Source organism: Aulonocara sp. 'chitande type north' Nkhata Bay, linkage group LG16 (genome assembly GCF_057382095.1).
Source record: "Aulonocara sp. 'chitande type north' Nkhata Bay isolate Kocher_YH1m ecotype deep benthic linkage group LG16, A_spYH_male_GT1.1, whole genome shotgun sequence".
In the NCBI taxonomy this organism is placed as follows: domain Eukaryota; kingdom Metazoa; phylum Chordata; class Actinopteri; order Cichliformes; family Cichlidae; genus Aulonocara; species Aulonocara sp. 'chitande type north' Nkhata Bay.
The window spans coordinates 31,932,418-31,959,693 of NC_141359.1; the positions used below are offsets into that span (position 1 = coordinate 31,932,418).

The 27,276-nt window shown below is 39.3% G+C and overlaps 3 protein-coding genes across 3 annotated transcripts; all 3 read right to left on the bottom strand.

The window, feature by feature from the left end:
• Positions 1-1,926: 1,926 nt before the first annotated feature.
• LOC147311881 (ileal sodium/bile acid cotransporter-like) lies at positions 1,927-8,362 on the bottom strand. The gene is made up of 6 exons (XM_086266440.1): positions 7,744-8,362; positions 7,164-7,282; positions 6,931-7,019; positions 5,195-5,370; positions 4,950-5,107; positions 1,927-3,168 (listed from the first exon to the last, which is right to left on the bottom strand). The coding sequence occupies exons 1-6, from the start codon at positions 8,139-8,141 to the stop codon at positions 2,981-2,983; spliced, it is 1,128 nt and encodes a 375-aa protein (XP_086122566.1). The 5' UTR covers positions 8,142-8,362; the 3' UTR covers positions 1,927-2,980.
• Positions 8,363-9,541: 1,179 nt separating this feature from the next.
• On the bottom strand, positions 9,542-16,299 carry LOC147311882 (ileal sodium/bile acid cotransporter-like). The gene is made up of 6 exons (XM_086266528.1): positions 15,819-16,299; positions 15,244-15,362; positions 15,011-15,099; positions 14,634-14,809; positions 14,389-14,546; positions 9,542-10,953 (listed from the first exon to the last, which is right to left on the bottom strand). The coding sequence occupies exons 1-6, from the start codon at positions 16,214-16,216 to the stop codon at positions 10,766-10,768; spliced, it is 1,128 nt and encodes a 375-aa protein (XP_086122654.1). The 5' UTR covers positions 16,217-16,299; the 3' UTR covers positions 9,542-10,765.
• A 1,310-nt stretch (positions 16,300-17,609) lies between these two features.
• On the bottom strand, positions 17,610-25,140 carry LOC147311883 (ileal sodium/bile acid cotransporter-like). Its single transcript, XM_086266486.1, has 6 exons — positions 23,861-25,140; positions 23,286-23,404; positions 23,053-23,141; positions 22,676-22,851; positions 22,431-22,588; positions 17,610-19,027 (listed from the first exon to the last, which is right to left on the bottom strand). The coding sequence occupies exons 1-6, from the start codon at positions 24,256-24,258 to the stop codon at positions 18,840-18,842; spliced, it is 1,128 nt and encodes a 375-aa protein (XP_086122612.1). The 5' UTR covers positions 24,259-25,140; the 3' UTR covers positions 17,610-18,839.
• Between the last annotated feature and the right edge of the window lie 2,136 nt (positions 25,141-27,276).

Sequence of the window (27,276 nt, forward strand, 5' to 3'; positions counted from 1 at the left end):
GCAGTAGATGCAGCATCAAAATTTGGGCCATGAACCTTTCCTTCACTGCACCCTCCTTCACACAGAAGGCCAACTGTTCTGACTTTCCATCTCTGGTCTCATCATCTGGTCTCTCGTCAGTCTCATCAGGTATTTTTTGCTTCACTTTTACTTTGAAATGTGCTGTTTTTATCTGCTGTAAACACTGCCAACTCCTAACTCCGCCTTTCATAAATGTTGTTATTTAGATTCTTACTAAAAACCTGATAAACAAAACAGAAAGATGCATTCTTAGCAAGGTACTCCAGCCATTTGAAACCCTGGAACTAGCTTTGATGAAAGATTCAAAAACAAGTATATCATTGTGCATTTCCAATAAGTCTGGGCTGTTTTCACTATTTAAGTTCACTCTCCTTAAAGGCAATTTAAAATAAACAACGAAGCCCAATTCGACCAGAACAGTACCAAAATAAAAACAGTTCATTGGGTGGAAACTAGATAAAGCTAACTTTAGCTAATAATCAGTCTCTACTGATCTAGCCGACATTATCTGATGTTTTTGACACTATTTAGAGAGCAAATACACAGTCAAAGGATTTAATAATGCACCACGAATAAATTCTCTGGTGTAGTTTGTGTAGCAGGCAAATGACCACTGAATTTCCTAACTTAATCAGTGACAAAACAAACAGAAGGAGGACCAAAACAAGAAAAATAAGCACTGTATATTGTTGTAGTGACAACCCTGCAGATTACAAAAATAAAAAAATACACAATCAGTTATTAGTGTGCACCCTATCCTCACTGATCACTGTTGTAATATGCCTGTTCAGACACATAGAGGCACAACCTCCAGATGTAATTTTGTGGGTTGGCAGCCCACTCTTCAGTCAGAATTGCCTGAAGTTGCTGCTGAGTCAATGGAGGATTTGAATGCCATTCAAACAAATTCACGGGTTGCCTCCAGCATTGCAGCAGAATGATCCCAGTCCGGTTGCTCTGCTGTGGCATTCTTACAGATTTTAATTTCACAAAAACCTGTGGTGAATGTTTATAGGGTTTAGTGTGTTTGATAAAGGAGTGGAATTAGTTGGATAAAGACACTGTGACTTCTTCTCCAAAATTGTGTTTTGAGGACTACTCAGTCAGACATAAGCACGGAATCATTGTAAAGACAATTAGGCATACACTTAAGTCACAGCAATGACCCTGCTTTATCAGAGCAGTTTGCACTTTTGTTTGTGGACAGCTGTGCCTTTAATCTGCAGCATTGATTTGACCTCTTAATCAGGCCTCACTCACTAATAACAAGCCTACAACGGAAGTATCCAAAAATGAAATATATAGTTGACCAACAGGGGTGGCTGGGGAGAGGGAGGTCTGGGCCTCTTTGCTTAGGCTGCTGCCCCCGCGACCCGGCCCCGGACAAAGCGGATGAAGATGGATGGATGGATGGATAGTTGACCAACACAGAAACCCATGCAGGCCACTGTCTAGACAACTAGTTTTCATGTAAGTTGGGGGATGCCCTCATAAAATAACCTTCAACAAGGTAAAGGTGTCAGGTCCTCGAAAGTTAAGTTTAATTCAGGGACCTGTTAAACTTAACCTTTTGCCTTGTTGAAGGTTATTTTACGTGTCATCAACAATTCCCTGAATTTGACTGATAATCCTAATCTCTGATGGCTACATCATTAACAATATTATGTTTGTAGATGCTAAGCCTATGCTTGAAGCAACTGAGGTGTTAGATGGCAGGGGTGACACAGTGCCACTGTTATGAATGAAACTTGACATAATCCAATAACTCCAGCCATACTTATCTTGTCCTTTATTGTTTTCCATGGGTTGCATTTGTTGTTCAACTTGGTGACTATTTACATAACATTATGATTGTGACCTTGAACCAAGACTACGTGCAGCTGTTCACATTTTACCACACTACGGTCAAAGACAAGCTTTAGTCTTTTTTTTTTTTAAATAAGACAAAGGACATTGGAACAACTGCACAAAAACAATAACATGCAAATAATCTTTATTTATAACTACACAACTGAGAACAGAAATGTATTCATTAAAAACTGTTTGTGTTCATCATTTAAAAAAAATGTCCAAGTAAATGAAATTAAACTGTAATTGCTTCATTAAACAAAGTCCCTTTGCAGTACAGCAGACTCATACATTAAAGTGTGAATATGTTGATTTCAAAGTCTGATGCTTGAGTATGGACAGAAAAACTGATCACTGAAACCCCAGACTTTCAAAGACTGATTACATTCTTATTAACCATTTATGTATGACTATTAAATTATTATTTCAATCATTCACACTTGGCTTTTAGCTACTTCCTCACTCAACAACTAACCACAGGATTTACTGACCAATTTTAATAATAAAATAATAATTAACAATAAATAACCAAAATAGTAATAATAAAAATCTGTTTAACTACTACTGCTACTTTTATGGAGCTGTTACACAGTTAATTCATGCTAACAGCTTTACATTGACATGACTGGATCTCACATAGATTTCTCTTAAGCTGTAACTACATCATTATATCACATTTTGTTCTTTGTTGTCATCACTGTGTTCTTGTTGCTATTGAAATAACATTAATATGAAATAAATTATGGCTGTCACCTTACAAAAAACCCCAAACACCCTGTTTACAATCACTGAAGCACTGATTAAGACACATGTCTAACAATGTACAGGCAAAGTGGTTCTAAATATTTAGATATGAATAAAAGTAAATAACACATAATTCAGCAGTTGGTCCCCACCACGTTCCCACTTGAAGTTAGATACTGACTGTCCCAGGGAAGAAATTTGTGCAACCCTGTTCAGCTAAAACTTTTCCAAATGGTTTAGTGTGGTGCACATACAGCCTGCAGAGTGCAGTGTGTCTTCACAGTAGAGTCCAAATGCTGTGATCACTGATGCAGTTGTTATTGCTCATACCAACAGTCCAAAGTCTCTGGTTTTCAGAGCTGCAATATCACAGCGCAGTGCTTTTGTCAGTGCTTTTATCCTTCACATCCGTGTTGTTGCTCTCATCGCCCTCAAAGCCACCATTTTCCTGTGGGCAGTGCTTTTGCTCTTCTACATCAGCGTTCTGACCTTCCAAGTATGTAGCGTCACTGTTTGTAGACGAGCCGCCACAAAATCTTTTATAAAGCTGGAAGCCTGGACAGGAAACAAACCATAGATTCAGAACCAGTGAGCAAAGACCTTTGGACAAAACCTTTAAAAGTGGAATAAACAGGACTTCTATGCAAGATGCCATAACAAAAAAATTTGAAGCATCCCATGTTTTCTTTTCTGTTCAGTTTCAAGTATAAGTGAGCATCTACGATACTCTGTAAACCAGTGGTTCTCAAATGTTTGGTGCACAGGACAGACAGAATTCAAAATTTCAAGGTATTCTGCAGAAGATGCCCTGTATGTCATTTTAGACAATGTGAACTATAACTTTCATTCATTCCCTCACTGCACATTTTCACACGAAAACCTATTTTAATGCAAGCCTATTCTCACGTCTGTGACATTAAGTAGCACCATCTTCTCAAACACACAGGAATTGCTAATTTAAGCAAATTCTGTCCTTTGAATGTGTTCCGAGATGCACTGGGGTATGGCATTAGTGGGACTGTGGAAGGTCCATTTCGTCACTGGTAAATGTGCAGGAGGTTTGTTTTAACCTGAAGTGAAAGGAATAAGTTAGGGATGAAAAAAAAACCAGCAAGCAAAAAATACCACAAAACAAAAGATCTCCTAGGTGACATAAAAACTCATGAAGATGTTGCACTTCTTAAAGTTTTTCATAGGTGTTAGAGCTTCAGTGCAGTAATGCTACAGATGTCTGCATCCATGGGGAGACACAGGAAGCAGACCCGAGGAAGCGGTGTTGAACAATACCTCTTATTGAGAGTGCATTGTTCCTGCTTCTTCTGGTTCAAGTCCAGCACTGTTTTACAGAAGCCAGTATTTCTCTCAGGAGAATGTTTAGTTAATTCCTGCCAACAAATGCCACAGTTGGGCTAATGACCATTAACATCTCTGATCCAACTAAAGCCATAAGGCTTTTTACCTGACAGTTGGTTGCTACTGGATATTTCAGATATCAGTTGCCTAGGTAACCCTATAACATATATATCGTCCTCTCATGTCACTTATAATCCTCTCAACGTCTATTTGAGCTGTTATTTTACACTGTTGCAGGAAGTTGTGAAACGTCATTGCCATTCAGGAGTCTCAGGTTGTAAAGCTGCTGCTAATTACTTCATGCGAGGAAGTTTCTAAAGACAGGTAGCTTTTGTAGGTGATTTTGGGGGTGCTTTTCTTCATCTTCTCCGCCATTCTCCAATGCTCTCCTCAATCACAGCTTTAAATGCGTCAGTCAATAATATAGTCAAATTCAATTTCTTACATTACTTTTTTTTCTGTTACAAAATGATGCTTGGTTTACACAAAGTCCCTGGCACACCTGGACACCTCTTGGGAAACACTTGAATTAACCTTGACTGGTGCCCTTGAATTCTAAGCAGCATCCCCCTTTATGTAATTTGCTTTCACAGTTAGACAATTCAATGGTCAAAGAAATAGTAATAAGACTGTGAGGTAAAGTCATCCATTTTCCCAATTTTCCCGAAAGAAACTGGTGGAAAAAATATTCACACTATGTGCTGACATGGATATTACGATACTTTATAGCTGAAACAGGCAAACCACTGAAACAACATGAAGCACACTGCAATTCTGTTACTCTTTAAACTTGGGTTAAATATTTAATCCTTATATGGCACAGCACCTGGCTCTTTCTGTTGACTCGACACAGCAAAAAAACATCACAATGGAGGAAAAGAAGGAAAATAAGGAAGCTGCATTCACTGACCAAGAACTAAAAAAAAGTCAAGCGATGCAGGAGAAAATGGCCAATGTATGTGTTGTTTGTTTTAAGGTCTTACCTCCCACAAAAATGAGTGCTGACACGAGCTGGAAGATGCTGTAGATGAGGGGGAAGGCAAACATCTTTTCCAGCTCCTCTGGGGTGAAGGACAGTTGGACGATAGTGCTGCACAACTGGGCATTCTGGATACCTGTCTCCAGTGCAATGGTTCGACATCTGAACAAATAAAGGAACAATGACGAACCTCATCAATAAGTCAAACTTGAATGTAGCTGTGTCAGAAACATTTTGCTGTCACCTCACCTGTACCAGGGTTGACCCACAAAGCGAGCCAGGAAGAACCCAAGGCTCAATCCAATAAAGGGGTAGATGGTGCCAATTATCCACAGGGAGGGAGCAATGGTCCAGGACGACTGGTAGAGGACTCCTCCAATCACAGCTATAATAATAATGAGAACCAAGCCAACAATGGATCCAACCTGTGCACAACATAAACACTCCATTAAAACCCAGTCCAGGTGATTTAACTGGTTCGGCACTGTAAAATGGAAATATCACATCCCCCCAGTATGTATGATGGAAATGCTATTTCTTTTTTTTCTTCTTCTTCTTTTCTGAAAAAACAAAACAAACAAACAAACAAAAACACCCCCCCCAAAACAAAACAAAACAACAACAAACAAACAAACAAACAAACAAACAAACAAAAAACCTAGGGTTAGGAGGCAGCAGGGCAGGTAGGTTTACGTAGAACTCAGGGTTGTAACATCATACACAAAATCACACCTCATATGCTTAACATAGTCGTTCCATTTAGACCATATTCCGTAGAAGGTATCCCTCTGAAGTTTAAGAGAAAATGACACTTTTTCCATCGTATAGATCTCTTGTACAGAATGTATCCAGTCTTCTATCGTTGGTGGTTCAGGCTTAAGCCATCTTCTCGTAAGAGGCTTTTTACTTGCGGCCAGAAGGATATACAGGAGTCTTCTGTCGTTGGAATTCAGTTTATCCACTGGTGCATTGCACAAAAACATGGTCTCAAAAGTTGAAGGAAAAACAAATGAAAAAAACACGTAAATGATCATGGATTAGAGACCAATACTGGCGAATATCTTTACAGTCCCAAAAGATGTGGAAATGGTTAGCTCCATCTCCCCCACATCTCCAACATTTATCACCAATTCCTCGATATCTTTGTTGAGCAGGGGTAATGAAAAATCTCATAATGCTTTTCCAGCAAAATTCACGCCAAACATTAGACCCAGTGGTAGCCCACTGTATCTTGCATGCGTGAGCCCAACACTTCTCTGTAATTGTCAAATTACCCTCCTTTTCCCACTTCGCTTTAATATACAGAGTGCTGTCGTTTTTACACCGCCGGATGCTGTTATATAATTTAGAAATAATTTTACTTTGCACTTCAGATTTGGTTAGTAATAAGAATGTTTCTACAAATTGTAATTCGTTTAGGTTCACTTTTAAGTTTTGATTAAAATAATTTCTGATCTGTAGATATCTAAAAAAATCATCAGATCCCAAGTCATGTTTACTCCTTAAAGATTCAAAGCTTTGAAATGCACCCTTATGGACAAATGAATAATAATTGGTTATACCTTTTGAAATCCAGTTTTTGAATCTATTATCATATTGATTTGGAGTAAAATCTGAATCATATGCACACCATCTTAAAACCTTAGAGGCATTTTCCAAACCACCAATTTTTATTACTTCTTTCCAAGCTGATATCATTATTTGTAGTATAGGTTTATCTGCCATATGTATTTTATTCTGCAATTTTATGTCCGATATTAAAGCTGAAACTGGTATTTCTTTTACTATTGTTCCTTCAACATCTTTCCATCCGGCGGTGTAGTTTGGACAACAGAGACAAATCAGCGGTCTTAACTGAGCTGCACAATAATATTCTCGTAGACATGCTATTTCTAAAAAGAAACATGTCACACAGGCACAAGATGTTATAAGTGAAAACATTAAACCTGTAGAATTATATTCAATAAACTGTAGAGCATTCCTACCTTCAGGATCTTTTTTGCCATCTCAGGCCACCTGTGCTTTACGTACATTCCCACACCGATCGGGATGATTAGGGCTGCCAGTGTGATACCTGAGGATGCAAAAAAGTAGATTATAAAAAGGTTACCTTAGAGGCAGGAACAGCATTCACAGTTACATCCTGATAATACACATTATTGAGAGCACTTGTTTGAAATTATTTAAGGTGTTTCAGTTCTTTGAAAGCTTTCCTTACCGATACTGTCATACAGGATCTTGATGGTGTCACTGGATGTCCATACACTGGTGTAGATTAAAAGACAGAGAGGCATCATCCCCAAGGCCAGGAGAGAGGAGCAGGCTGTCATACTGAGACTGAGGAGCGAAGGATTTGGACACAGATGAGTTTCCTGCATTTGTCCCTAGCTGTGCTTAAACACACTAACACAATTTGTTTTATTTAAATAGTGCATTAACATTGAATAAATGTAAATAAAACTCTAGACCAATAAAAACTTGTAATACATTAATTCTATTGTGTTCTCCTGCCAGGTAGCTACACAACAAGAAAGTCTTCCTTAAAATAGCTTAAGAGTGTTCTGGGATCCAAAAAACATGAAAATGTTCTATTTAGTTTACATACACAAGAGAAACAAATAGTTATCATAGAGTAAACATAGTGGTCCTCTAAGAGCAACACTTGGTGATAGTAGGGGAAAAAAGAAGGTTCCTTTTTTAACAGGGAGAAACCACCAGCTGAAAAAGGCTCAGAGAAGTCTGCTCTTTAACATAAAGGGAAAAAGAAAAAATAGCAATGAACCTGCCCAAAGTCTCACCTGAGGTCCATGTCTCCATCCAACCAGTAGCAGATGATGTTGGAGTTTGAGCCACCTGGACAGCAGCCCATGATGATGATGACCACTGCCTGCACAGCCTGGACCCCAAAAGCCAGTGACAAGGCAAAAGCTGTGAAAGGCATAATGCCAAACTGGCAGAGGAAGCCAATGATAATGCCCCATGGCTTCTTAATGTGGCCCCACAGCTTTGCAGCCTCCACTGTGCAGCCCATGGCGAACATGACCATTGCGAGCATGATGGTGAGCACCGTGCTCATCACTACTCCCAGGATGGCATTGAAGTTACTGGGAGGAACAAGGCAGTCTGTGCCCGAGCAGGCTGTGGCAGCATTGTCACAGATAGCTGGCAGCATGGTGGTTGGCTTCAGCGTGGACATTGTTGTGGCAGAAGAAGAATATCAGCAGATCCTTAAAACTTGCACACACTTTGGGGCTTCTTAGAGTCCTTGAGGTGAGACAAGTCCAGTTTCACCACCTGTCCAGGAAAGTGGATGTGACAAAGAGATGGAGTGAGCTTGGATCACTGCCCTTTATGCCCACGGTTCCAAAGCCAAATAAAATTGGGCGGAAAGATAAAAAAATAACCAATAGTCTATGTTTTATGGGGTCAGCATTCAAAACACATGCATATAAAAAAGAAAATCACAATGAAATATGAAATACCATTACACCATGGCTCCAGTTTTTACAGCCTTGTGGGTTTTAAAGTTTTAATGAACTCACAATCATCAAGCATCATCATGCAGGAAAAGTTTCAAAGAGGCAGCAGCCACAGAATACATGTCCTTTGCACAATTATATATGGCCGTCTTTGGTCTCTTAATCATTCTTTTAAACATGAGTAACCCAGAGCCCATAAAACAAAATAAAGGTGTACAGTGGTCCTTCGTTTATTGTAGGAGTTATGTTCTAAAAAATAACCTGAGATAGGTCAAATCCGCAAAGTAGTCGGCGCTGTCACTTGGTGTTTGCCCGCTCTGTGGTAGAGTACAAGGTCTTAAATAATCAGGCCCCATTTTATCTTAATGACCTTGTAGTACCATATCACCCTATTAGAGCACTTCGCTCCTGCACTGCAGGCCTACTTGTTGTTCCTAGAGTATTTAAAAGTAGAAACGGAGGGAGAGCCTTCAGTTTTCAGGCCCCTCTTCTGTGGAACCAGCTTCCAGTTTGGATTCGGGACTACTTTTAAGATTAGGCTTAAAACTTTCCTTTTTGCTAAAGCATATAGTTAGGGCTGGATCAGGTGACCCTGAATCCTCCCTTAGTTATTGCTGCAATAGACGTAGGCTGCCGGGGGATTCCCATGATGCATTGAGTTTTTCCTTTCCAGTCACCTTTCTCACTCACTATGTGTTAACAGACCTCTCTGCATTGAATCATATCTGTTATTAACCTCTGTCTCTCTTCCACAGCATGTCTTTTATCCTGTCTTCCTTCTCTCACCCCAACCGGTCGCACCAGATGGCCCCGCCCCTCCCTGAGCCTGGTCTGCTGGAGGTTTCTTCCTGTTAAAAGAGAGTTTTTCCTTCCCACTGTCGCCAAAGTGCTTGCTCATAGGGGGTCATATGATTTTTGGGTTTTTCTCTGTATCTATGAAGCGCCTTGAGGCGACTTTTGTTGTGATTTGGCGCTACATAAATAAAATTGAATTGAAAAATTGAATTTGTAGATGCTAAGCCTATGCTTGAAGCAACTGAGGTGTTAGATGGCAGGGGTGACACAGTGCCACTGTTATGAATGAAACTTGACATAATCCAATAACTCCAGCCATACTTATCTTGTCCTTTATTGTTTTCCATGGGTTGCATTTGTTGTTCAACAGTCTTCTTAGTATCCACCGTCATTTAGCATGACTACTTGGTGACTATTTATTTACATAACATTATGATTGTGACCTTGAACCAAGACTACGTGCAGCTGTTCACATTTTACCACACTACGGTCAAAGACAAGCTTTAGTCTTTTTTTTTTTTTTAAATAAGACAAAGGACATTGGAACAACTGCACAAAAACAATAACATGCAAATAATCTTTATTTATAACTACACAACTGAGAACAGAAATGTATTCATTAAAAACTGTTTGTGTTCATCATTTAAAAAAAATGTCCAAGTAAATGAAATTAAACTGTAATTGCTTCATTAAACAAAGTCCCTTTGCAGTACAGCAGACTCATACATTAAAGTGTGAATATGTTGATTTCAAAGTCTGATGCTTGAGTATGGACAGAAAAACTGATCACTGAAACCCCAGACTTTCAAAGACTGATTACATTCTTATTAACCATTTATGTATGACTATTAAATTATTATTTCAATCATTCACACTTGGCTTTTAGCTACTTCCTCACTCAACAACTAACCACAGGATTTACTGACCAATTTTAATAATAAAATAATAATTAACAATAAATAACCAAAATAGTAATAATAAAAATCTGTTTAACTACTACTGCTACTTTTATGGAGCTGTTACACAGTTAATTCATGCTAACAGCTTTACATTGACATGACTGGATCTCACATAGATTTCTCTTAAGCTGTAACTACATCATTATATCACATTTTGTTCTTTGTTGTCATCACTGTGTTCTTGTTGCTATTGAAATAACATTAATATGAAATAAATTATGGCTGTCACCTTACAAAAAACCCCAAACACCCTGTTTACAATCACTGAAGCACTGATTAAGACACATGTCTAACAATGTACAGGCAAAGTGGTTCTAAATATTTAGATATGAATAAAAGTAAATAACACATAATTCAGCAGTTGGTCCCCACCACGTTCCCACTTGAAGTTAGATACTGACTGTCCCGGGGAAGAAATTTGTGCAACCCTGTTCAGCTAAAACTTTTCCAAATGGTTTAGTGTGGTGCACATACAGCCTGCAGAGTGCAGTGTGTCTTCACAGTAGAGTCCAAATGCTGTGATCACTGATGCAGTTGTTATTGCTCATACCAACAGTCCAAAGTCTCTGGTTTTCAGAGCTGCAATATCACAGCGCAGTGCTTTTGTCAGTGCTTTTATCCTTCACATCCGTGTTGTTGCTCTCATCGCCCTCAAAGCCACCATTTTCCCGTGGGCAGTGCTTTTGCTCTTCTACATCAGCGTTCTGACCTTCCAAGTATGTAGCGTCACTGTTTGTAGACGAGCCGCCACAAAATCTTTTATAAAGCTGGAAGCCTGGACAGGAAACAAACCATAGATTCAGAACCAGTGAGCAAAGACCTTTGGACAAAACCTTTAAAAGTGGAATAAACAGGACTTCTATGCAAGATGCCATAACAAGAAAATTTGAAGCCTCCCATGTTTTCTTTTCTGTTCAGTTTCAAGTATAAGTGAGCATCTACGATACACTGTAAACCAGTGGTTCTCAAATGTTTGGTGCACAGGACAGACAGAATTCAAAATTTCAAGGTATTCTGCAGAAGATGCCCTCTATGTCATTTTAGACAATGTGAACTATAATATTCATTCATTCCCTCACTGCACATTTTCACACGAAAACCTATTTTAATGCAAGCCTATTCTCACGTCTGTGACATTAAGTAGCACCATCTTCTCAAACACACAGGAATTGCTAATTTAAGCAAATTCTGTCCTTTGAATGTGTTCCGAGATGCACTGGGGTATGGCATTAGTGGGACTGTGGAAGGTCCATTTCGTCACTGGTAAATGTGCAGGAGGTTTGTTTTAACCTGAAGTGAAAGGAATAAGTTAGGGATGAAAAAAAAACCAGCAAGCAAAAAATACCACAAAACAAAAGATCTCCTAGGTGACATAAAAACTCATGAAGATGTTGCACTTCTTAAAGTTTTTCATAGGTGTTAGAGCTTCAGTGCAGTAATGCTAAAGATGCATCCATTGGGTATCCTCGTTGGTCTTCATACAACAATTCTGATGGCTAAAGAACCAAATGGGACAGGCAAAAAAAAAAAAAAAGTAATGCTACAGATGTCTGCATGCATGGCGAGACACAGTAAGCAGACCCGAGAAAGCGGTGTTGAACAATACCTCTTATTGAGAGTGCATTGTTCCTGCTTCTTCTGGTTCAAGTCCAGCACTGTTTTACAGAAGCCAGTATTTCTCTCAGGAGAATGTTTAGTTAATTCCTGCCAACAAATGCCACAGTTGGGCTAATGACCATTAACATCTCTGATCCAACTAAAGCCATAAGGCTTTTTACCTGACAGTTGGTTGCTACTGGATATTTCAGATATCAGTTGCCTAGGTAACCCTATAACATATATATCGTCCTCTCATGTCACTTATAATCCTCTCAACGTCTATTTGAGCTGTTATTTTACACTGTTGCAGGAAGTTGTGAAACGTCATTGCCATTCAGGAGTCTCAGGTTGTAAAGCTGCTGCTAATTACTTCATGCGAGGAAGTTTCTAAAGACAGGTAGCTTTTGTAGGTGATTTTGGGGGTGCTTTTCTTCATCTTCTCCGCCATTCTCCAATGCTCTCCTCAATCACAGCTTTAAATGCGTCAGTCAATAATATAGTCAAATTCAATTTCTTACATTACTTTTTTTTCTGTTACAAAATGATGCTTGGTTTACACAAAGTCCCTGGCACACCTGGACACCTCTTGGGAAACACTTGAATTAACCTTGACTGGTGCCCTTGAATTCTAAGCAGCATCCCCCTTTATGTAATTTGCTTTCACAGTTAGACAATTCAATGGTCAAAGAAATAGTAATAAGACTGTGAGGTAAAGTCATCCATTTTCCCAATTTTCCCGAAAGAAACTGGTGGAAAAAATATTCAAACTATGTGCTGACATGGATATTACGATACTTTATAGTAGAGATGGACTGATCCGATATTACGTATCGGTATCCGTCCGATACTGACGTAAATCACTGGATCGGATATCGGAGAAAAATTTAAAAAATGTAATCCGATCCATTAAATATCACGAAAGCACCTCACAAAACTTGCCACACGGCGTAACTCGGCTCATAACCGTAGCACGTTGCAGCAGTGCTTGTCACGTGATAGAGCAGCTGTGTGTATTTGTAGCCTAGCTAGCAATCCGGCATTTCATCTCCAAGAAGTTATGAGAATGAGGAAACCAGGGTCTGAACAACAGCAGCACGTTTAAGCTTGATAAGCTGTTGTTGGAATTTATTTATGTTCTACACCAGGATCTTTTTCTATGCAGCCGGGGCAGATCTAGCAAAGTTTTGCCAGGGGGCCGATAGGGCATTAACAAGGAAAACGGGGCACAAAGACATACTTTTCTTTCTTATTCTCATTTAAAATATCTAGCTTTTAATAAATAATTATTTTAATCTGATGTAAAATGTATAGAAGTCCATTACTATATATAGCAACTATTAAGTCTAATATACCCCAGTAAGCTAGTACTTTTTTTTTTGGGAAGGTACAATCTGTGCAGTCTGCAATTCTGTTGAAGAAAGATGTTGAATCTATTTAATTATTTTTGGAAAATAATTTATTTCTGTGCATTTTTCATTTTCTTTTCACACTGCATCAAATTAAAGTTGATTACGTCGATTAAGCATCATGAGGTGGAGGGTGGGTGGTTCCCTATTTTATTTATTTATTTATTTATTTTTTGCTGGGAGTTTTAGAACCCTATTAGTTAGGTTGCTTACTCTTTAAAATACCAGAATAGGAAGGATAGAGTAGGTTTAAGTTTGTTAGATTGATCAGTTTTGCTGAACTATGAAATGTTTTGGGTGCAGTGTATTTTTTGCATGCAGGTATAACAGAATAGCTTTAGTGTTTGTTTTTTAACTTGAGTATGAACTTATACAAAAAGCAGCACGATAATAAAAAACAGTTTTTTTGTTTAAAAAACACACTATATCGGATTCATATCGGTATCGGCAGATATCCAAATTTATGATATCGGTATCGGACATAAAAAAGTGGTATCGTACCAACTCTACTTTATAGCTGACACAGGCAAACCACTGAAACAACATGAAGCACGCTGCAATTCTGTGACTGGTTAAACTTGGGTTAAACATTTAATCCTTATATGGCACAACACCTGGCTCAAACTGTTGACTCGACACAGCAAAAAAACATCACAATGGAGGAAAAGAAGGAAAATAAGGATTCACTGACCAAGAATTGAAAAAAGTCCAGTGATGCAGGAGAAAATGGCCAATGTATATGTCGTGTGTTTTAAGGTCTTACATCCCACAAAGATGAGCTCACTGGCATACAGCACCAAAGGTCTTGCTTTGCCCCAGGGAGTGAGAGCTCATTCCATCAGGGAATGGCAGCCCCTTTGGCCCTTTTTAAAGGGGTACCTGTAGCTGATATTTGTGTGGCAGCTAGTTGGGCATCACCGCTGCTGTCATAGGTGTTATGATACTTGATCTCTGACACAGATAAACCACCAGAGAAGCATGAAGCATGCTGCAACTCTATTACTGGTTAAACTTGGGTTAAATATTTAATCCTTATATGGCACAGCACCTGGCTCAATCTGTTGACTCAACACAGCAAAAAAACATCACAATGGACGAAAAGAAGGAAAATAAGGAAGCTGCATTCACTGACCAAGAACTAAAAAAAAGTCAAGCGATGCAGGAGAAAATGGCCAATGTATGTGTTGTTTGTTTTAAGGTCTTACATCCCACAAAGACGAGTGCTGACACGAGCTGGAAGATGCTGTAGATGAGGGGGAAGGCAAACATCTTTTCCAGCTCCTCTGGGGTGAAGGACAGCTGGACGATAGTGCTGCACAACTGGAAATTCTGGATACCTGTCTCCAGTGCAATGGTTCGACATCTGAACAAATAAAGGAACAATGACGAACCTCATCAATAAGTCAAACTTGAATGTAGCTGTGTCAGAAACATTTTGCTGTCACCTCACCTGTACCAGGGTTGACCCACAAAGCGAGCCAGGAAGAACCCAAGGCTCAATCCAATAAAGGGGTAGATGGTGCCAATTATCCACAGGGAGGGAGCAATGGTCCAGGACGACTGGTAGAGGACTCCTCCAATCACAGCTATAATAACAATGAGAACCAAGCCAACAATGGATCCAACCTGTGCCCAACATAAACACTCCATTAAAACCCAGTCCAGGTGATTTAACTGGTTCGGCACTGTAAAATGAAAATATCACATCCCCCCAGTATGATGGAAATGCTATTTCTAAAAAGGAACATGTCACACAGGCACAAGATGTTATAAGTGAAAACATTAAACCTGTAGCATTATATTCAATAAACTGTAGAGCATTCCTACCTTCAGGATCTTTTTTGCCATCTCAGGCCACCTGTGCTTTACGTACATTCCCACACCGATCGGGATGATAAGGGCTGCCAGTGTGATACCTGAGGATGCAAAAAAGTAGATTATAAAAAGGTTACCTTAGAGGCAGGAACAGCATTCACAGTTACATCCTGATAATACACATTATTGAGAGCACTTGTTTGAAATTATTTAAGGTGTTTCAGTTCTTTGAAAGCTTTCCTTACCGATACTGTCATACGGGATCTTGATGGTGTCACTGGATATCCATACGCTGGTGTAGATTAAAAGACAGAGAGGCATCATCCCCAAGGCCAGGAGAGAGGAGCAGGTTGTCATACTGAGACTGAGGAGCGAAGGATTTGGACACTGATGAGTTTCCTGCATTTGTCCCTAGCTGTGCTTAAACACACTAACACAATCTGTTTTATTTAAATAGTGCATTAACATTGAATAAATGTAAATAAAACTCTAGACCAATAAAAACTTGTAATACATTAATTCTGTTGTTCTCCTGCCAGGTAGCTACACAACAAGAAAGTCTTCCTTAAAATAGCTTAAGAGTGTTCTGGGATCCAAAAAACATGAAAATATTCTATTTAGTTTACATACACAAGAGAAACAAAGTTATCATAGAGTAGACATAGTGGTCCTCTAAGAGCAGCACTTGGTGATAGTAGGGAAAAAAGAAGGTTCCTTTTTTAACAGGGAGAAACCACCAGCTGAAAAAGGCTCAGAGAAGTCTGCTCTTTAACATAAAGGGAAAAAGAAAAAATAGCAATGAACCTGCCCAAGGTCTCACCTGAGGTCCATGTCTCCTTCCAACCAGTAGCAGATGATGTTGGAGATTGAGCCACCTGGACAGCAGCCCATGATGATGATGACCACTGCCTGCACAGCCTGGACCCCAAAAGCCAGTGACAAGGCAAAAGCTGTGAAAGGCATAATGCCAAACTGGCAGAGGAAGCCAATGATAATGCCCCATGGCTTCTTAATGTGGCCCCACAGCTTTGCAGCCTCCACTCTGCAGCCCATGGCGAACATGACCATTGCGAGCATGATGGTGAGCACCGTGCTCATCACTACTCCCAGGATGGCATTGAAGTTACTGGGAGGAACAAGGCAGTCTGTGCCCGAGCAGGCTGTGGCAGCATTGTCACAGATAGCTGGCAGCATGGTGGTTGGCTTCAGCGTGGACATTGTTGTGGCAGAAGAAGAATATCAGCAGATCCTTAAAACTTGCACACACTTTGGGGCTTCTTAGAGTCCTTGAGGTGAGACAAGTCCAGTTTCACCACCTGTCCAGGAAAATGGATGTGACAAAGAGATGGAGTGAGCTTGGATCACTGCCCTTTATGCCCACGGTTCCAAAGCCAAATAAAATTGGGCGGAAAGATAAAAAATTAACCAATAGTCTATGTTTTATGGGGTCAGCGTTCAAAACACATGCATATAAAAAAGAAAATCACAATGAAATATGAAATACCATTACACCATGGCTCCAGTTTTTACAGCCTTGTGGGTTTTAAAGTTTTAATGAACTCACAATCATCAAGCATCATCATGCAGGAAAAGTTTCAAAGAGGCAGCAGCCACAGAATACATGTCCTTTGCACAATTATATATGGCCGTCTTTGGTCTCTTAATCATTCTTTTAAACATGAGTAACCCAGAGCCCATAAAACAAAATAAAGGTGTACAGTGGTCCTTCGTTTATTGTAGGAGTTATGTTCTAAAAAATAACCTGAGATAGGTCAAATCCGCAAAGTAGTCGGCGCTGTCACTTGGTGTTTGCTCGCTCTGTGGTAGAGTACAAGGTCTTAAATAATCAGGCCCCATTTTATCTTAATGACCTTGTAGTACCATATCACCCTATTAGAGCACTTCGCTCCTGCACTGCAGGCCTACTTGTTGTTCCTAGAGTATTTAAAAGTAGAAACGGAGGGAGAGCCTTCAGTTTTCAGGCCCCTCTTCTGTGGAACCAGCTTCCAGTTTGGATTCGGGACTACTTTTAAGATTAGGCTTAAAACTTTCCTTTTTGCTAAAGCATATAGTTAGGGCTGGACCAGGTGACCCTGAATCCTCCCTTAGTTATTGCTGCAATAGACGTAGGCTGCCGGGGGATTCCCATGATGCATTGAGTTTTTCCTTTCCAGTCACCTTTCTCACTCACTATGTGTTAACAGACCTCTCTGCATTGAATCATATCTGTTATTAACCTCTGTCTCTCTTCCACAGCATGTCTTTTATCCTGTCTTCCTTCTCTCACCCCAACCGGTCGCACCAGATGGCCCCGCCCCTCCCTGAGCCTGGTCTGCTGGAGGTTTCTTCCTGTTAAAAGAGAGTTTTTCCTTCCCACTGTCGCCAAAGTGCTTGCTCATAGGGGGTCATATGATTTTTGGTTTTTTCTCTGTATCTATGAAGCGCCTTGAGGCGACTTTTGTTGTGATTTGGCGCTACATAAATAAAATTGAATTGAAAAATTGAATTTGTAGATGCTAAGCCTATGCTTGAAGCAACTGAGGTGTTAGATGGCAGGGGTGACACAGTGCCACTGTTATGAATGAAACTTGACATAATCCAATAACTCCAGCCATACTTATCTTGTCCTTTATTGTTTTCCATGGGTTGCATTTGTTGTTCAACAGTCTTCTTAGTATCCACCGTCATTTAGCATGACTACTTGGTGACTATTTATTTACATAACATTATGATTGTGACCTTGAACCAAGACTACGTGCAGCTGTTCACATTTTACCACACTACGGTCAAAGACAAGCTTTAGTCTTTTTTTTTTTTTAAATAAGACAAAGGACATTGGAACAACTGCACAAAAACAATAACATGCAAATAATCTTTATTTATAACTACACAACTGAGAACAGAAATGTATTCATTAAAAACTGTTTGTGTTCATCATTTAAAAAAAATGTCCAAGTAAATGAAATTAAACTGTAATTGCTTCATTAAACAAAGTCCCTTTGCAGTACAGCAGACTCATACATTAAAGTGTGAATATGTTGATTTCAAAGTCTGATGCTTGAGTATGGACAGAAAAACTGATCACTGAAACCCCAGACTTTCAAAGACTGATTACATTCTTATTAACCATTTATGTATGACTATTAAATTATTATTTCAATCATTCACACTTGGCTTTTAGCTACTTCCTCACTCAACAACTAACCACAGGATTTACTGACCAATTTTAATAATAAAATAATAATTAACAATAAATAACCAAAATAGTAATAATAAAAATCTGTTTAACTACTACTGCTACTTTTATGGAGCTGTTACACAGTTAATTCATGCTAACAGCTTTACATTGACATGACTGGATCTCACATAGATTTCTCTTAAGCTGTAACTACATCATTATATCACATTTTGTTCTTTGTTGTCATCACTGTGTTCTTGTTGCTATTGAAATAACATTAATATGAAATAAATTATGGCTGTCACCTTACAAAAAACCCCAAACACCCTGTTTACAATCACTGAAGCACTGATTAAGACACATGTCTAACAATGTACAGGCAAAGTGGTTCTAAATATTTAGATATGAATAAAAGTAAATAACACATAATTCAGCAGTTGGTCCCCACCACGTTCCCACTTGAAGTTAGATACTGACTGTCCCAGGGAAGAAATTTGTGCAACCCTGTTCAGCTAAAACTTTTCCAAATGGTTTAGTGTGGTGCACATACAGCCTGCAGAGTGCAGTGTGTCTTCACAGTAGAGTCCAAATGCTGTGATCACTGATGCAGTTGTTATTGCTCATACCAACAGTCCAAAGTCTCTGGTTTTCAGAGCTGCAATATCACAGCGCAGTGCTTTTGTCAGTGCTTTTATCCTTCACATCCGTGTTGTTGCTCTCATCGCCCTCAAAGCCACCATTTTCCTGTGGGCAGTGCTTTTGCTCTTCTACATCAGCGTTCTGACCTTCCAAGTATGTAGCGTCACTGTTTGTAGACGAGCCGCCACAAAATCTTTTATAAAGCTGGAAGCCTGGACAGGAAACAAACCATAGATTCAGAACCAGTGAGCAAAGACCTTTGGACAAAACCTTTAAAAGTGGAATAAACAGGACTTCTATGCAAGATGCCATAACAAGAAAATTTGAAGCATCCCATGTTTTCTTTTCTGTTCAGTTTCAAGTATAAGTGAGCATCTACGATACACTGTAAACCAGTGGTTCTCAAATGTTTGGTGCACAGGACAGACAGAATTCAAAATTTCAAGGTATTCTGCAGAAGATGCCCTGTATGTCATTTTAGACAATGTGAACTATAACTTTCATTCATTCCCTCACTGCACATTTTCACACGAAAACCTATTTTAATGCAAGCCTATTCTCACGTCTGTGACATTAAGTAGCACCATCTTCTCAAACACACAGGAATTGCTAATTTAAGCAAATTCTGTCCTTTGAATGTGTTCCGAGATGCACTGGGGTATGGCATTAGTGGGACTGTGGAAGGTCCATTTCGTCACTGGTAAATGTGCAGGAGGTTTGTTTTAACCTGAAGTGAAAGGAATAAGTTAGGGATGAAAAAAAAACCAGCAAGCAAAAAATACCACAAAACAAAAGATCTCCTAGGTGACATAAAAACTCATGAAGATGTTGCACTTCTTAAAGTTTTTCATAGGTGTTAGAGCTTCAGTGCAGTAATGCTAAAGATGCATCCATTGGGTATCCTCGTTGGTCTTCATACAACAATTCTGATGGCTAAAGAACCAAATGGGACAGGCAAAAAAAAAAAAAAAGTAATGCTAAAGATGTCTGCATGCATGGCGAGACACAGTAAGCAGACCCGAGAAAGCGGTGTTTAACAATACCTCTTATTGAGAGTGCATTGTTCCTGCTTCTTCTGGTTCAAATCCACCACTGTTTTACAAAAGCCAGTATTTCTCTCAGGAGAATGTTTAGTTAATTCCTGCCAACAAATGCCACAGTTGGGCTAATGACCATTAACATCTCTGATGTTAATTGCTACTGGATATTTCAGATATCAGTTGCCTAGGTAAACCTATAACATATATATCGTCCTCTCATGTCACTTAATCCTCTCAACGTCTATTTGAGCTGTTATTTTACACACTGTTGCAGGAAGTTGTGAAAAGTCATTGCCATTCAGGAGTCTCAGGTTGTAAAGCTGCTGCTAATTACTTCATGCGAGGAAGTTTCTAAAGACAGGTAGCTTTTGTAGGTGATTTTGGGGGTGCTTTTCTTCATCTTCTCCGCCATTCTCCAATGCTCTCCTCAATCACAGCTTTAAATGCGTCAGTCAATAATATAGTCAAATTCAATTTCTTACATTACTTTTTTTTCTGTTACAAAATGATGCTTGGTTTACACAAAGTCCCTGGCACACCTGGACACCTCTTGGGAAACACTTGAATTAACCTTGACTGGTGCCCTTGAATTCTAAGCAGCATCCCCCTTTATGTAATTTGCTTTCACAGTTAGACAATTCAATGGTCAAAGAAATAGTAATAAGACTGTGAGGTAAAGTCATCCATTTTCCCAATTTTCCCGAAAGAAACTGGTGGAAAAAATATTCAAACTATGTGCTGACATGGATATTACGATACTTTATAGTAGAGATGGACTGATCCGATATTACGTATCGGTATCCGTCCGATACTGACGTAAATCACTGGATCGGATATCGGAGAAAAATTTAAAAAATGTAATCCGATCCATTAAATATCACGAAAGCACCTCACAAAACTTGCCACACGGCGTAACTCGGCTCATAACCGTAGCACGTTGCAGCAGTGCTTGTCACGTGATAGAGCAGCTGTGTGTATTTGTAGCCTAGCTAGCAATCCGGCATTTCATCTCCAAGAAGTTATGAGAATGAGGAAACCAGGGTCTGAACAACAGCAGCACGTTTAAGCTTGATAAGCTGTTGTTGGAATTTATTTATGTTCTACACCAGGATCTTTTTCTATGCAGCCGGGGCAGATCTAGCAAAGTTTTGCCAGGGGGCCGATAGGGCATTAACAAGGAAAACGGGGCACAAAGACATACTTTTCTTTCTTATTCTCATTTAAAATATCTAGCTTTTAATAAATAATTATTTTAATCTGATGTAAAATGTATAGAAGTCCATTACTATATATAGCAACTATTAAGTCTAATATACCCCAGTAAGCTAGTACTTTTTTTTTTGGGAAGGTACAATCTGTGCAGTCTGCAATTCTGTTGAAGAAAGATGTTGAATCTATTTAATTATTTTTGGAAAATAATTTATTTCTGTGCATTTTTCATTTTCTTTTCACACTGCATCAAATTAAAGTTGATTACGTCGATTAAGCATCATGAGGTGGAGGGTGGGTGGTTCCCTATTTTATTTATTTATTTATTTATTTTTTGCTGGGAGTTTTAGAACCCTATTAGTTAGGTTGCTTACTCTTTAAAATACCAGAATAGGAAGGATAGAGTAGGTTTAAGTTTGTTAGATTGATCAGTTTTGCTGAACTATGAAATGTTTTGGGTGCAGTGTATTTTTTGCATGCAGGTATAACAGAATAGCTTTAGTGTTTGTTTTTTAACTTGAGTATGAACTTATACAAAAAGCAGCACGATAATAAAAAACAGTTTTTTTGTTTAAAAAACACACTATATCGGATTCATATCGGTATCGGCAGATATCCAAATTTATGATATCGGTATCGGACATAAAAAAGTGGTATCGTACCAACTCTACTTTATAGCTGACACAGGCAAACCACTGAAACAACATGAAGCACGCTGCAATTCTGTGACTGGTTAAACTTGGGTTAAACATTTAATCCTTATATGGCACAACACCTGGCTCAAACTGTTGACTCGACACAGCAAAAAAACATCACAATGGAGGAAAAGAAGGAAAATAAGGATTCACTGACCAAGAATTGAAAAAAGTCCAGTGATGCAGGAGAAAATGGCCAATGTATATGTCGTGTGTTTTAAGGTCTTACATCCCACAAAGATGAGCTCACTGGCATACAGCACCAAAGGTCTTGCTTTGCCCCAGGGAGTGAGAGCTCATTCCATCAGGGAATGGCAGCCCCTTTGGCCCTTTTTAAAGGGGTACCTGTAGCTGATATTTGTGTGGCAGCTAGTTGGGCATCACCGCTGCTGTCATAGGTGTTATGATACTTGATCTCTGACACAGATAAACCACCAGAGAAGCATGAAGCATGCTGCAACTCTATTACTGGTTAAACTTGGGTTAAATATTTAATCCTTATATGGCACAGCACCTGGCTCAATCTGTTGACTCAACACAGCAAAAAAACATCACAATGGACGAAAAGAAGGAAAATAAGGAAGCTGCATTCACTGACCAAGAACTAAAAAAAAGTCAAGCGATGCAGGAGAAAATGGCCAATGTATGTGTTGTTTGTTTTAAGGTCTTACATCCCACAAAGACGAGTGCTGACACGAGCTGGAAGATGCTGTAGATGAGGGGGAAGGCAAACATCTTTTCCAGCTCCTCTGGGGTGAAGGACAGCTGGACGATAGTGCTGCACAACTGGAAATTCTGGATACCTGTCTCCAGTGCAATGGTTCGACATCTGAACAAATAAAGGAACAATGACGAACCTCATCAATAAGTCAAACTTGAATGTAGCTGTGTCAGAAACATTTTGCTGTCACCTCACCTGTACCAGGGTTGACCCACAAAGCGAGCCAGGAAGAACCCAAGGCTCAATCCAATAAAGGGGTAGATGGTGCCAATTATCCACAGGGAGGGAGCAATGGTCCAGGACGACTGGTAGAGGACTCCTCCAATCACAGCTATAATAACAATGAGAACCAAGCCAACAATGGATCCAACCTGTGCCCAACATAAACACTCCATTAAAACCCAGTCCAGGTGATTTAACTGGTTCGGCACTGTAAAATGAAAATATCACATCCCCCCAGTATGATGGAAATGCTATTTCTAAAAAGGAACATGTCACACAGGCACAAGATGTTATAAGTGAAAACATTAAACCTGTAGCATTATATTCAATAAACTGTAGAGCATTCCTACCTTCAGGATCTTTTTTGCCATCTCAGGCCACCTGTGCTTTACGTACATTCCCACACCGATCGGGATGATAAGGGCTGCCAGTGTGATACCTGAGGATGCAAAAAAGTAGATTATAAAAAGGTTACCTTAGAGGCAGGAACAGCATTCACAGTTACATCCTGATAATACACATTATTGAGAGCACTTGTTTGAAATTATTTAAGGTGTTTCAGTTCTTTGAAAGCTTTCCTTACCGATACTGTCATACGGGATCTTGATGGTGTCACTGGATATCCATACGCTGGTGTAGATTAAAAGACAGAGAGGCATCATCCCCAAGGCCAGGAGAGAGGAGCAGGTTGTCATACTGAGACTGAGGAGCGAAGGATTTGGACACTGATGAGTTTCCTGCATTTGTCCCTAGCTGTGCTTAAACACACTAACACAATCTGTTTTATTTAAATAGTGCATTAACATTGAATAAATGTAAATAAAACTCTAGACCAATAAAAACTTGTAATACATTAATTCTGTTGTTCTCCTGCCAGGTAGCTACACAACAAGAAAGTCTTCCTTAAAATAGCTTAAGAGTGTTCTGGGATCCAAAAAACATGAAAATATTCTATTTAGTTTACATACACAAGAGAAACAAAGTTATCATAGAGTAGACATAGTGGTCCTCTAAGAGCAGCACTTGGTGATAGTAGGGAAAAAAGAAGGTTCCTTTTTTAACAGGGAGAAACCACCAGCTGAAAAAGGCTCAGAGAAGTCTGCTCTTTAACATAAAGGGAAAAAGAAAAAATAGCAATGAACCTGCCCAAGGTCTCACCTGAGGTCCATGTCTCCTTCCAACCAGTAGCAGATGATGTTGGAGATTGAGCCACCTGGACAGCAGCCCATGATGATGATGACCACTGCCTGCACAGCCTGGACCCCAAAAGCCAGTGACAAGGCAAAAGCTGTGAAAGGCATAATGCCAAACTGGCAGAGGAAGCCAATGATAATGCCCCATGGCTTCTTAATGTGGCCCCACAGCTTTGCAGCCTCCACTGTGCAGCCCATGGAGAACATGACCATTGCGAGTACGATGGTGAGCACCGTGCTCATCACTACTCCCAGGATGGCATTGAAGTTACTGGGAGGAACAAGGCAGTCTGTGCCCGAGCAGGCTGTGGCAGCATTGTCACAGATAGCTGGCAGCATGGTGGTTGGCTTCAGCGTGGACATTGTTGTTGCAGAAGAAGAATATCAGCAGATCCTTAAAACTTGCACACACTTTGGGGCTTCTTAGAGTCCTTGAGGTGAGACAAGTCCAGTTTCACCACCTGTCCAGGAAAATGGATGTGACAAAGAGATGGAGTGAGCTTGGATCACTGCCCTTTATGCCCACGGTTTCAAAGCCAAATAAAATTGGGCGGAAAGATAAAAAAATAACCAATAGTCTATGTTTTATGGGGTCAGCATTCAAAACACATGCATATAAAAAAGAAAATCACAATGAAATATGAAATACCATTACACCATGGCTCCAGTTTTTACAGCCTTGTGGGTTTAAAGTTTTAATGAACTCACATGTCATCAAGCATCATCATGCAGGAAAAGTTTCAAAGAGGCAGCAGCCACAGAATACATGTCCTTTGCACAATTATATATGGCCGTCTTTGGTCTCTTAATCATTCTTTTAAACATGAGTAACCCAGAGCCCATAAAACAAAATAAAGGTGTGGTCCTTCGTTTATTGTAGGAGTTATGTTCTAAAAAATAACCTGAGATAGGTCAAATCCGCAAAGTAGTCAGCTTTTAAAAAAAAATTATTATAGATGTTTTAAGCTGTAAAAACCCCTCACTACACACTTCATACACTTTTCTCAGACAGGCATGAACATTTTCACACTTTTCTCTCTTGTTTAAACACCCTCAAAGTTCAAACCTTTGTAGAAAAATAAGTCCAGTATTATAGAATGAAACCAAAGATCAAACCCTGTTTCAGGTGCAGAACGTGAATAGAGCGGCTGCCAGAGAATTCAACATCAATGAATCAAGTAGAGAAAGCAAGAAGAATGAGTTAAGTTTGACTTATCTGTTTTGTTTCGCTTAACGTGCCTTATAATCCGGTGTGCCTTATAATCCGGAAAATACGGTAACTTCTACCTTCCTTTAGCATGTCCGGAAGTCCAACCTTTTGTGCGATGGTTCCTTCCTCTGCCTTATGGGTGGTACCGCAGTTGCCTTTGATGGTTCAAAATGTTTCGTAGCCATTGTTGTGTTTGTTGGGGAGAAAACTTACAAACATACAGCACAGCACTGCAGAGTCACACTGTAGCGATCGAAAACGTATGTAAATTTGACAAGCTGAATGCATTCTGTTCTGTACAGGAGACTAGGCACGGAGGAAAAAAGCTCGTCATTTCATGGTGACATAATCTTTAATTAACACCCCAAAGTCTGCATGATCAACCATTTTGAACATGAGTTAATTTTTAATCTGAAATGCTGTTAATATAAAAACAGCCTCCCTAATTTAAAAAAAAAATAAACAAATCCACCACGCGAGTGTGTTTAAACCCAGCAGGAGATCCCAGGGCTGTTCCCTGATTAGTGGCTTTATTTTTCATATATTTTATCTTCTTCCTAACTAACGTTATGCAACTTTGCCATTTTCCAGACTGGTTTATGTAATTTATGATTCTTTCACAGGGGTTTCATTCAAATTAATGAGAACATGTTGTAACAGTCACAATGGTGTGGTTTCTCTTTAAGACAATGCAAGGTAAGGGTTAGTAACTTCATAAGTATGCACCTGCACGTGAGCGTATGGACTGGACGGACCTTAAATCTTTCACCTCTTTAACTACTTGCAATGTTGTAGGAACACTGTGTTGTAGGAACACAGGTTGTGCTTCATGTATGATAAGCGGGCCTTGTAAGGTAGATGTAGAGAATGTGCACTAAAGGACAAGCACTGTGGAATTCCCAGTACCAGTGTGGTCGTGAGTTTTTCTGACTGTCCTGTTAAGTGCTTCTACCGCTTTTCTTAACCACTGAGTACAACCTGTGTTGTTTTAGTTTATTAAAGTCTTTATCTCCTTCCTAATTCCCTTTATGCAACTTTGCCATTACCTATCATTTATCATCTATCATTTATTTTTCAGACTAGTTTATGTAATTCATGATTTCTTCACAGGGGTTTCCTTCAAATTAATCAGATCACGTGTTGTTTCATTTTATTAAAGTTTTCATTTTAAGCACTTGCTGTGTAGTGTACTGTACATGAGTCATCATGAGCTTAGAAACCTAAAACACATCAACGTGATACCTTTTTTTATCCTCTCTGGATGCCCATATCAGTCCATAATGGTGATACCAATATTTAACTTTCATTTGTGAACTAAATTAAATGTTTTACATATAAACATAATACAGATTCTTGAGGAAGTAAACATTTCCATGCTAAATCTGGTGCATCTCATATTAACACATGAAATGTCTATCTGTGTGTTTGCTGCTTTATCCACCAACTCAAGAGTTGAGCAACCAAACTTGGCACACAGGTACATTTTAGGCCTCTACAGGTTATTATCTATATGGTGGATTTACAAATCTGGTTAATGTTGCCTTCACCCTCCACATCTCCTTGAGTTCTTTTCTCAGCTCTTGGTATTTCTCCAGCTTCTTGTGTTCCGTCTTTCTAATGTTGCTGTCATTTAGGATAGCTACATCTATCACTACAGCCATCTTAATCTGCTTATCCACCACTTCTGTGTCCAATTGGTTAGCCGTAATCACTTTGTCTGTTTGTATCTGGAAGTCCAACAGGATCTTGGCTTGGTTATTCTCGACAACCCTACGGGGTATGTCCTATTTTGACCACGGGACTTCTAGGCCATATTTGGCACAGATGTTCCTGTATACTAAGCTGCACATTCGGTTACGCCGCCCCATGTGTGCCCGGCAGGGCATAAATAACATCCAACAAATATGCTTTTTTAGATAACAACAATAACAAAAATCTGTTTATCTTTATCTACTTTTATGGAGCTGTTACACAGTTAATTCATGCTAACAGCTTTATTGGTAACCATATTTTTTATATAAGAAATGTCACATTTTTCTTTAATGTTATAGCAATCTATTTACATTTTTTCTTGTATTTGTGTAACTTAAACTGATCTGTATACTTTTGGGTTTTCTACATCCTACTTGATTTCTACTTCTTGTCCATTGCATTTATTTAACTGCCAACCC

Excerpts from the sequence above, each read along its gene's own strand:
- LOC147311881 (XM_086266440.1), bottom strand. The coding sequence starts at position 8,141 with ATGTCCACGCTGAAGCCAACCACCATGCTGCCAGCTATCTGTGACAAT. Across the intron at positions 7,020-7,163 it reads GATCCTGTATGACAGTATCG|GTATCACACTGGCAGCCCTA; the intron begins GTAAGGAAAGCT and ends TTGCATCCTCAG. Across the intron at positions 5,108-5,194 it reads GTGGGTCAACCCTGGTACAG|ATGTCGAACCATTGCACTGG; the intron begins GTGAGGTGACAG and ends TTATTTGTTCAG.
- LOC147311882 (XM_086266528.1), bottom strand. The coding sequence starts at position 16,216 with ATGTCCACGCTGAAGCCAACCACCATGCTGCCAGCTATCTGTGACAAT. Across the intron at positions 15,363-15,818 it reads GAAGGAGACATGGACCTCAG|TCTCAGTATGACAACCTGCT; the intron begins GTGAGACCTTGG and ends TTCGCTCCTCAG. Across the intron at positions 14,547-14,633 it reads GTGGGTCAACCCTGGTACAG|ATGTCGAACCATTGCACTGG; the intron begins GTGAGGTGACAG and ends TTATTTGTTCAG.
- LOC147311883 (XM_086266486.1), bottom strand. The coding sequence starts at position 24,258 with ATGTCCACGCTGAAGCCAACCACCATGCTGCCAGCTATCTGTGACAAT. Across the intron at positions 22,852-23,052 it reads TGGCAAAAAAGATCCTGAAG|GTTGGATCCATTGTTGGCTT; the intron begins GTAGGAATGCTC and ends TGTTGGGCACAG. Across the intron at positions 19,028-22,430 it reads AGCACTCGTCTTTGTGGGAT|GCTTCCAGCTTTATAAAAGA; the intron begins GTAAGACCTTAA and ends TTTCCTGTCCAG.